The 12,038-nt window shown below is 34.6% G+C and overlaps 1 protein-coding gene across 1 annotated transcript; it reads right to left on the bottom strand.

Annotated features, from left to right (window-relative positions):
• Positions 1-1,339: 1,339 nt before the first annotated feature.
• Positions 1,340-11,459, bottom strand: LOC131623228 (ABC transporter G family member STR2). The gene is made up of 8 exons (XM_058894223.1): positions 11,132-11,459; positions 10,670-10,729; positions 8,952-9,355; positions 7,213-7,476; positions 6,142-6,216; positions 4,019-4,510; positions 2,566-3,293; positions 1,340-2,318 (listed from the first exon to the last, which is right to left on the bottom strand). The coding sequence occupies exons 1-8, from the start codon at positions 11,457-11,459 to the stop codon at positions 1,340-1,342; spliced, it is 3,330 nt and encodes a 1,109-aa protein (XP_058750206.1).
• Between the last annotated feature and the right edge of the window lie 579 nt (positions 11,460-12,038).

The following is a 12,038-nucleotide window of genomic DNA, read 5'->3' as shown; positions in this document are numbered from 1 at the left end:
AAGCCTGAAGCTGACAAAGATGTAATTTGTTTTGAATGCAAAGAGTTTGGTCATTACAAGTATGAGTGTCCTAGACTCACCAAAGAAGGAGTTCTTCAAAGAAAAGAAAAAGGATATGATGGCAACGTGGGATGACCCTGACTCTTCAGAAGATGACTCTGAAGAAGATCAAGCAAATGTGCCACTGATGGCTAATGCTAAAGCTTCTGACTCTGGTGATGATGAGAATAATATATATTTATTCACCAGCTTGAGGAGAAGTGTTGTAAATAAGTTATTTTTACTACTGCTAGTAGTAATTTATATTCGAGCTTTTAGTCCATTAGTTAGGCCCATTAAATTAAAATAGTCTTATATAAAGAGATTAGTGCTTGTAATTTCAACGTATTTGAAATATATTATTCAATTTCAAACAAATTATTTCATTGATTAAAAAAGAAAGCAAAGCTAGCTTAGATACGAGCTAGATCCAAGTACAAGTTAGTTGGAGATTAAAATAGAAAAATAACCACCTAAGGAACTCTAGGTACTGGATGACTTGTACAACAATGCTATGCTAACATAAGGTGACTTGCTCAGTAAGTTACTATCCTTCATCATCTTCTATTGTTAACTATAAACGACAAAGGGAGATTGATATTTCCCATGATTTTACTGTCGTATTTCTCTAGTAATCTTTGTCACCTAATACTTTATAAGATCATGATTCAAACTCATCTTTCAATTGACGAAGATGCTAAATCTTATATATATATATATATATATATATATATATATATATATATATATATATATATATATATATATATATATATATATATATATATATATATATATATGTTACATAACATACTTGAGGTGCTTTAAATTGATTTTTTGTTTTTTTTAAATCTTGATATTCAGCTTGACGACCGACTAATTAAAGAGAACCAATTTCATCGTCCATTTGCAAGACCTCATTTAAAGTCAGAGCGAAACTCTTTAACTTTGTATCAACTTGGCACATATATAAGAATCATTTGCATCTGACAATATTCGCACCAGAGACCTTGAGAGAAACACTGTCACAAATTCCAAGTCTTCACCACTAGTCATTTCAAATTGAACTTTGACACTTTGAAGATACATAATACTAGTCATTGTTCTTAAAACTGTCATTTGTCAAACAAACTTCCTCTATAGTCCCCTTGATTTGATTTATTGAGAGGTACAATACAATATATTTGCAGTAAACAAAACAAATTCAATTTTTCAAATACAATACACTGAAGCAAACAGATATCCAAACAATATGTTTGAAATATACAAAACAACAATAAATGGTTAACTTTATCACACACTAGGACCTTTGATTTTTCGATGCGAAACGAAGAATAATGTAAAATAAAATCCTATATAACACAGCCCAACCTAACATTATAAGCACATTATTCCTCTTCTTAAACTCCTCAGTACCAATATGAAGACTATTCAATATATCAAAACCAGTGACAGGTACACCATCATTTGTTCCAAAAGTATCATTAGTCTGATATTGATTCATCAAGAGTCCTTCGTAAGGGTACGTCATAGTCGAAATCTTGTTCATCCAACGCCAATAAAGTGGCATATCCTCACTGCTCAAGAAGTATCCGCAGAACAGGAAGAACAATGCGGTGAAGGCAATGACTGCAGCATAGCCTAAGATATAGTTTGGAACTACCGAACTCACAAACACGACGAACGAATTGGTTGAAAGAAGAGAAATGAAGAGGACAAGGAAGAAGTATATAAAAGGGCCTCTGAGTTGTAAAGCAAACCAAACAATGGCTGCATAAGCTAAAGCTTGGAGCGCAAGAAACGGCATGTGGGTGATTAAGCTAGCTATGGTGTAGGAAGAAGCTCTATAGGCATTGTGCGAAGTTTCGCGGATGAAAATGAACCTCTCTTGGATGAATGCTGGGACGGCGTCATTGGAAGAGAAGAAAAAGAGACAGACTGTGAAGATGAAGAAACTGAGACGGTTTGTGATTCCTTGTAAGGTTTCTTTTGGATTATGGAACATTGTGGCCATCATGAATCCCATGAAGGTGAGGACCATTAGTCTTGATAGGAAAAGCTCGGGGGTGCGACGAATGTTTATGAAGTTGCGGCGCATTAGGATCCATGTCTCTCCTATGTAGGAATTCGCAAACTTTGGTCCTAGATGTTCTGGCGAACCGTTTGTCGGTGTGAGGTAGTCATTTTCATTCACTGTGTAGTCACTGCTATGTGGTGTTGGAGTAGCCGGAAGGATTTCGCTTGAGTATGTGTAGTAGCCCGGTGAAGGGGAAGCTTGGCTGCACATCACATAAAAAACAATGGATTATTATTTAGAGAAAATACGAGATGCACTGACAATCGTGTATTCTGCCAAATCATACAGATATTTTTTAGTTAGTAGTATGACATGGCTGAGTAATGAATTTCTATTGGACGACATTGTAAAATTATTAATTTATCACTCAATCATGTGTTGAAAAGAGAGCGTTTTTAGCATTTTTCATTCTCATATATATTAGTAGTATTGAATATATATGCTTTTACCTTGAAGGTTTCTGCACCTTGTTCTCATTTTTAAGTCTTGAGGGTGTGAATTTGAAGAAAGCTGCACTATTACTTGCACTCCAAGACATTGGTGTGTTATTATAAGAACTTCTAAGACTATGATCAAACTCATCATTCAAACTCCTTCTACTAATCTGTGATGAATAAGAGAAGTCTTGAGATTTTTCATCATTTCTAGAGCCTCTATGCACAGAAGGCGAAGGCGCGACAGAGTTAGTGAATGAAATTATTTCTTCCATATCACTTAAAAGAGGCGGTTTCATTCCGGTACGTGCAAACTCAGCTAGCACCTCGACGCCAACAACATCATTCTGATCATATTCTTGTATCACATCAATGAGATTCTCAATTGGATTCTCTCCTTTCGGAACTTTTCGTCCCATTCGGTTCAAATGGAGAGTTACATCTTTGAATGATCCTTGAAACATGAGTTGTCCTCTAGCAAGGATGATGAGATGGTCAAGGAGTGATTGGATTCTTGATGAAGGTTGGTGGATTGTGAGAATAACTGTGCTTCCATTTCTGGCTATGTCATGTACTTTTTCAATCACACTAAGAGCACTCGTTGAGTCTAGTCCTGAAGTTGGTTCATCTAGGAAAAGGAGTGAAGGTCCATGGATTATGTCTACGCCGATTGAGACTCTGCGGCGTTCTCCGCCTGAGACTCCTCTTGTTCCTTCATCTCCTATGTAGGTGTTCCTAGATGACTGCATGTACAACACACAAATCACAATCAAGAAAACAAAAAAGGAAAATTAGAAAGGTGTTCCTTGACATATGTTAGAACATTGAAACTCGTATAACACACGTATGACACATGTTAGAACATCTATTCTATATTCCTATGTCTTTAATTAGAACTAATCCACTATTGTTTTAGGTAGTCCTATAAGTACATCTCAGTTGGTAGCTGCAAGACCATCCGATTGCAGGAGCGCGAGTTTGAATCCGCAACACTCCATTTATTCGCCTTCCATGAGTGAAATTCTGGCCACTAGACTATTTGACCTAAAAGAAATTGTTTCGGGTAGTTACACATTAGTTATGATCCGTTAAGTTAGTTATATTAGACACCTTTGGATTCCTAATATAACCAATAACAAACTACTAAAATAACTAACTAGTTATGATTAGTTAGAAATTGATTAAGATAACTAATATAACCAACACTTTCAACTCATCCTAACCAATTTGTAAAAACCTTAAACAATATTGAACTAATTCTTACTACTTAATTATCTCTAACAAATATAAAACTACTTCTATAGCTATATGTTGAGGACAAATATAAAAAGTTCTTTAATATGATGAACTCAGACACGTATCAGACACTAAACACGCTTTCCGTTTGAGATTTCGCTATGTAGTTGTTGACAAATATTAGTTCATAGAGGAGATTATTTTGAAAGTTGAAAAATAAAAAAGCACTTACTGATAAGCCAAGCTGTTCAATAAGCTTCTCAACTCTCTGCCTCTTATCAGCAACTGACAATGGCCCCAATCTGAAATCAGCAGCAAACATCAAAGTTTCATAGACAGTAAGCATAGGAAAAAGCCTATCCTCTTGCATAATATAAGCAGAAGTTCTCTTAATCAAACTCGCATTCACGCTATTTCCATCCAACGAAACTTTCCCCTTAAGACTCCCACTTGCAATCCTCCCAGCAAGTCCATCCAACAAAGTAGATTTTCCAGCACCACTTGGTCCCATTACAGCAGTGATACACCCCTTTGGTGCATAACCTGTTATATCATGCAACAAATCCACGTCTTCGTTCGAAAACTTCCCATCGATTTTCTTCTTCTTTACGACGGTGTAAGTAAGAGACGCAAACTCAAGTCCACCAGTGAAACTCACAGGCTTATGCTTTATGTCAATCACAGTTTCATGACCTTTGGTGAGTTTTGTGTTCATTTTCTTGAACTGCAAGTTAAGTTTTGGTAAAATGTTTGAGAGAACTCAGATTAACATAGCATGTTCTGAATGGCTCCTAAACTGAGGGGATGGTGTGCTGAGGATGTATATAAGAAACATTCTATGGCCGGTTGGTTGGTGATTTTTTTAAGGAGATTGTTCCAAAGCTAATCCAATGTTGTTTTCTTGAAAGAAGATTATGTATGTTGTTTTTATTGAAAAGATTGAAAATATTGGATTCTTGGTTTCTACATCATTTTGATTAATTGTGTTATGCATGCATATATATGTGAACATATGTATAGTAGATTATTATATGAAGAAAAAGAAAGGCTGGCTATGAACAATTCTTTTTTGGATTTATGTTTATCCTTTATTGTGTGTGTAACAATCAAACGGACTTAACAATTTTATAAGGGGACATTAAAACAACTGGTCATTTTGGACTCATTCATATGAAGTTTAGTTAAGAATGTAATAAGGTTTATTACAAAAGTAAAAAATGTTATCCCCTTTTCACCAATGGTTAATTAGTAATTTTTTATAATTTTTATAATTTATAATTCTACATTTTGGAATTTTTTTTTTAAAGATAGGACAAGCTGCTTTTGCCTAAAGTATTTCACTCGAATTTCATATTTGGAAGACTGTATATTATGAATTTTCTATATTCTGAATTTTTTTTCGGTATAGATCTCACCCTCTTTTTTGAATATCGGGTTGAACTTTGTAGTCAAGCACGGCCGAATGGCCTGAAAACATGCATAAAGCACAAGCCCGTCGGATGACGTAAAACCGTCTAGATATGTTATTGGGTCAAATAAAAGGTACCGACGTGGTTTTTACATGGGTCAATATTCGATTGAGGAGAATTTATCCTACCACCTTCTAAATTTAACCAGACACCTCTACATGGGTCAATATATATATAGGGAGCATATCAAGTGAGAACATTTTATAATGAGAGATGAGAAAAATAAATAATAATCGTTGGATTCATCACGAGAGAGAAATTAATAGCCACATTAATGCATTAACATTCTCTCTCTTGATGAATCCAATGGTTGATATTTATTTCTCTCATCTCTAATTAAAAAATGCTCTCACTTGATATGCTCCCTATATATATATATATACATATATATATATATATACATATATATATATATATATATATATATATATATATATATATATAATAGGTTACTAGATTTATTGTGTCTATATAACGAAATACTTGATATTGCAAAAAAAATTGGATATCTTAAGACTTTTTAAAGAAAATACTGGAAATTTCCAACAAAAAAAGCATTGTTTTTGGTAATTGCATGGAGTAGTACCGATTTTTTAAATATATGGTGCATGTATATCAGATATTTTGGAAATCCGAAAATCTATAAAACATATTGAATATTTTGAAAAATCTGGTACATACCAAATTTTCTCAATATATGAAAAATTCGGTTGGTAGTGATGAGTTTTGAGAAATCCTTAAGCTTTTGCCATTTTTAACAAAATATACCCGATAAAATATATACTTATAACAAAAAAATGCTACAATATCATTACAAAAATTATGTTGACCTCCTAACCTCTCCTTCTCAATACCTTATATATCCCGCATATGCTGTTTCTCATACTCTTGCACCTTCGCTATATTTCTGTCTATATCGGTCAGTGATGGGAGACAATGGACAATCGCGTTTCAACTTCACCTGAACACAATGAATGTTGTTAACAAAACCAACTGCAATAATATTGTGTCTACTCGCAACTATGCATGGAGATATCCCTAATGTGAAGAAAATGATAATAAGGTTCCTGGACAACGAGACCAATATGACACTGTATCTAGAAGCAAAAAGGCAATCCATATAAGGAATCACCATCCACTTCTCACGACCTACATACCTAATCTAGCTACTCACATCAAACTTCTAACTTCATACACCGTGTCATATAACACATTAGAATATGTTAGAACTATAACACGAATACATATTAGATTAGAGAGAAATACATAAAAGTTTTGTTCACGCAGTTCGGCTAATGGTGTCTATCTTTCCCTATGACAGCTGAACAAGATCCCATGTTTCATTCTTTTTCAAATACATCATCTCCTTCATCATAGCACCCATCCTCTTATCTTTTTCCTGGTTAGGCATAGCCTCTCGAAAACTAAAAGGGTTTCCTGAACTGGTAAGAAGAGCATATGCTGCTCAGTCTTCAAACTCATATCTCACTGGAGGTGTAATACGACGGGGCTCCCTATCACACACAAGTGTATAGTCTTGTACTCCATATAAATCTTACACTCCACTTAAATTTGAGTCTGGTTCATCCTATTGTTTGGCTACAATATGCCTTTGACTCACAGGTGGCTCCTTAATGTCCACTTGAATCTTGTCCAGTTTGGAATTTTATACCTCAGAATATGGCACAACTATCACATCTAATTGTTTTCTCATCAAATACAACATCTCTACTGACAACTACTTTCATCTTAATCGGATCCCACAACTTACCCCCTTCACAGCTTTATTGTAGCCAATAAAGATGCACTATTTTGACTGGGGTCAAGTTTAGATCGATCCTCACTAGAAATATGAACATATGCTGGACACCCAAAAATCCTCAAATTACTTAGATCAATGGGGTTACTTGTCCACAAGTCATCTACAAATTTTCCTTCCAATAAAGCTCGCGGTTACCTGTCCACATGCCATATTGAGTGTTGCTACCCAGAAACCTTTTAAAAGACCATCATTCAACCAAAGGCACCTTGTCTTCTCCGCCAGAGTCCTTCTCATCCTCATTGCAACACCATTATGTTGTGGTGTCTTCCTCACAGAAAAGTTCCTATGGATTCCATTCTCATCACAGAAATGCATGAACTTCTTGTTAGTGTATCCAGTTTCATTATCAGACTGAAAATACTTTATTTTTCTCCCTGTCTGGTTATAAACCTCTAGCTTCTGTTAAGGACCAAATTGTAGATATATTTGTTAGTAAATTTGTGGTTCTTTGTAGTTTATTCCATGATTTATTAGTATTCAAGTGTTAAAATAGTGTAAATAAATGAATTATAGTTTATGTTTGTATATATTATAGTTTATTTACTTTTCTAATGTATTTTGTAGGTATAGTGACTTATGGCAAGTATATGGACCTTAGGAAGGCAAGAAGAAAGCTTAGAATAAGTAAAAAAAACTCAAATTTTGGAGAAAAAATCAGCCAAGCCCGCTTATCCCAAAGTGAAGTGCGCTATCACTTTTTATTCAAGACAGAGAGATATGTTTTTTACCGCGCTTAGCGCGGTCCCCTGTGTGAGGCTAGATATTTTTGCAATTAGCGCGCTCAGTTGGCTAAGCGGGATCTCACTTATTGGAACTTTTTAAAAAGGCATTTGTAGATATTTTTCTTCATTCTCATCATCTCCAAATATTCCAAAATCTGACCTAAGGTGGAAAAGGCTCTTTTCTTTATTTTTAGCTTAAAATCAAAGCTTTCAAGCTTCACTCTTTGATCCATTTAAGTTTAATGCTACTAAAGGTTTGTTCCTTGCTTGTTGTTCAAGTTACCATGGTTATGGGTAGCTAATTCCACTCTCATGTCAAAATTAGAGGTAGTTGATCTTTATTTATATGTATTCCTCTTGATATTTTGTATGTGAACAAGTTAATGATCAATATGGATGTTTGGCTTTGCTTTAATTGGTTTATTTTAGCTTGATTCATTATTGAAAGATAGTTTCCCATGTCATGACCTAAGTTTTCATCGATCAACAATCAAACTCTAGAAATAAGTTTGTGAGTTGATATTCACTAGTATCAAGCTTTCAAAGTTATCATATTGATAGTTAATATGAGACATCATCTAAGGATCAATATGGTAAATCTCAATACTGTTTTAGACATGAAATGTATTGAGAGGATATATGTTTGTATTGATTGTAAATAGTGTTCACATGCTTTATTAAAAAATTCATATAAACTAGGTCAATGAACCCTAATGTTGACATGCTTTTTCCAATCGTTTAAAACCTCAACTCTTTTTATTATCAATTAACAATTTTCATGCAATCGTTATGTTTTGTAACTAAAAACCTTTTATACCCTTTGCATAAAACAATTCTAACTGTAGAACGACGGTAGTATCACCCAACCCTTATGGATACAATGAAGAAAATACTTATCCTATAAAAGTGTTTCAACACCTTCCATAATTTGAACTCGGCAAAGATCTCAAATTTATATTTCATAAAATAAACCCACACCTTACCATAAAAATCATCAGTGAATGTGACAAAGTACATGGAACCTCTAACGGAGGGCTCTTTTATAGGCCAAAGACATCAAAATGGAATATATTCTAAGATTTCCCTGGTCTTGTGTTTCCCGGTCTTAAAATGAACTATACATTATTCACCAAGAACACAATACTTGCATACTCCAATAATGCAAATGTGAACACCCATAAGCAAATTTTTCTTATGTAGTTTCATCATGCCACATTCACTAAGATGACCCAAACGCATGTGCCACAGTTTGGTTTCAACATTATCAGTTTCAGCATATGCTACATCACCCATAACTATTCCCCCTAACAACTTATAAATGTTGCATACATTCCTTCTTGTCGGCATCACTATCATTGCACCCTTGCTAACCCCCATGATGTCTCTATCTGCATCTGACCGGAATGAATAACCATTCGCTTGAAGACTACCTAGAGAAATCAAGTTCTTCCTCAATTCTGGAACATAAATGACATCATTCAACGTATGCACATCACCATCAACCAAAGAAATTTTAATTTGCCCTTTTACATTGATGGTACAAGTTTTATCATCACCTAAATAGACAAAACTAAAATCCCCCAATTTAAAAGAGTTGAACCACTCCTGATGTGGTGTCATATGGTAGGAGCACCTTGAATCAAGAATTCATGCATTAGTGCAATTTGCAGATGAAACACAAAGCAAATCCTCTTCACTGCAGGAACCATCAGACTGAACTAAATTTGTTGAACTACTGGTTCCTGACTTGTTTTGACACTTCCTATTCAAATGGCCAATTTTCTTGCAACCATAACATTTTGTTGTTTTTCTTTCCTTGGACTTAGACCTCTTTTTTCCAGAATTACTGCATTAGCATTACCTCTTCCATGATATTGACCTCCCTTCACAAATAAATCTTCACCTGAACTTCCTTCACCTTCCTCTACACTTTAGCGACGTTGTGCGTGTTGCAAAATGGTAGACGAAATATAATTCTGCGTGATTGATTCCTTTACGTATGTGAGAGTGGTCTCTAAGTGATCATAAGAGCCTGGTAAATAGGAAAACAAAATATTAGCTTTATCCTCTTTGCCAACCTTCACACCAAGACGTGTCAAATCAATGAGGATGTTTGATGGTAAAAAATAATGACCAATTAGTGTACTCAATGTATACAATAATGCATAATACTATTAAAGCATTAAATATAAGAAGAAAACGGTGATATTTGATGGTAAAAAATATTAAGAAAACATATCTACTTTTGTTTTATTTAAAGTTTTTTTCTAACAATTTAGTGACACGCACATACATAAATATAATGAATCATATTTAAGTTCATAAAATGTCTTTTTAAAGACAAAATATTTTGTTATAAAATTTAATTTTAAAAAAAAAATTATTAGTTAGGATCGGGCCAAAGAAGTGGCGACCGAGAAGGGTGCTTTGGACCTCATATTATTTAAGACCTCAAATTTATTATTATTATTTAATTATTAGTATTACTTTTTCAAAAACGCCAAATGATATAAATAATAACAACTAAAACAAGTCAATCCAGCACACGACGCACTTCTTGTACTAGAGATGACTTGTTAAAATCCAAAATTACAACACAAAATCTAATAAAGAAATAGCAAAAAGCGGTCTAAAGAACAATTGATAAGCATTTTAAAGGATTAAGCCTCCAGAATTGGTAATCAAAATCGAAAGTAACATATATCGACTTTAACCACCAATAAGACTAAAGCTTTACCCTTTCAGATAATGCATGCAAGTGTTCTGCTTTATTATGAAAAAATGCGTTTGTTTCGCTCTTTCCAAATAACCCAAATCACATAGAGCCAAATAGTGTTAAGAGATAACCGTACATTTTTCAAAAAAATCACCTAGCCCGCCAAACTCTAAGAGATGGTCCAATAAATTTCCTTGAGATGTTGTAGAGAAACCTAACAAATTAGAAATAATAGGCCACAATCACCCAAAAAATCACATTTTACAAACAAATTATCTTTGTCCTCATTCAAGCCACAATTTGCCATACATCTTTATTCGTTCGCAGCAAGAATGTGTCGCCTAGCCAAATTACCCTTTGTCAAAATAATATTCAGTAACAACCACCAGGAAAAAATAGAATCTTAAGCGGCACCATCTTCAACCACAAAATTTGGGAATTAACCTGATTGTTGTTGTCGTCAACTTCAGTCAAATTTTTATAAGCACTGATGACCATGTAGCAAAAACAGGTATGTAAATTCCATGCTCAACGGTCCTCTACGCTGGCCTACAAAACAACTGAGGTTGACCTCTCAAAAAAATCTCGCACTAACTCCTCCTCCCTTGCAAACAACCTCCTACGCCACTTCCACGCCTCGCCATTATCCCCCACCCCAACTTGTTCATTTCTTCTATAGTCTCCATCTTATTCACCGTTAAATCAAACATTCTACTAAATCTAACCTTCAATGAAATACCATCAAGCCAAAGATCTTTCCAAAACAGGGTAGAAGACCCATATTCAATCTTCTGACCCATGTTATCAAGCAACCACCCTCCATCGACCAAACCAACTCCATCCCTTATGTTTTTCGAATTCCTCCACCAAACAGAAACACAACCTCCCCCAATACATAATCGCCCCCTTCCACACCAAATTGAGCACCCAAAACCCTTTACCATAGACTTCCCGTCTCATTTACCATCCTACAACACTATTTACCAAGTAAGGCTAAGTTAAACTCTTTCAACCTCTTAACCCTCAAACTAGCATTTTCTTTCTTCTAACAAATTGTATCCCTTTTAATCCATGAAAATTTTCTCACATCCTCATTCCCCCCTAAAAAAATGCATTAGAAATAAATTCAAGACAAGATATGATACTTGAGAGAGCCTTGAAGAAGAAAATAAAGTAGACCAAAATGGATGACGGGACAGACTTAATAAGAATAAAACAATCCACCATAGAGAGATAGAAAATTTTCAACCCCGACGACCTTCTTTTGATACAGCCAATTAGAGGATGCCAAGAGTTAAGCTCTTAGAATCACCACCAATAGGCAACCCCAAATACAAAAAGTTTAGCGATCATGCTTATAATTCATAACCAATGTTTTCTCATGCAACCAAAATTTAGCGACATTGACCCCAAACAACATGCTTTTATGGAAGTTAACTTTTAAACTCGAAATTGCTTAAAAAAGAATCAAAATCGCCTTCAAAGCTAGGTCATTAGCCCAAATTTTAACCCCTATGGAGTAT

This window comes from Vicia villosa, unplaced genomic scaffold, assembly GCF_029867415.1.
Source record: "Vicia villosa cultivar HV-30 ecotype Madison, WI unplaced genomic scaffold, Vvil1.0 ctg.000059F_1_1_1, whole genome shotgun sequence".
Taxonomy (NCBI): Eukaryota; Viridiplantae; Streptophyta; class Magnoliopsida; order Fabales; family Fabaceae; genus Vicia; species Vicia villosa.
Note: the sequence above shows the minus strand (reverse complement) of the source record. Positions and strands in the feature narration are given on the sequence as shown.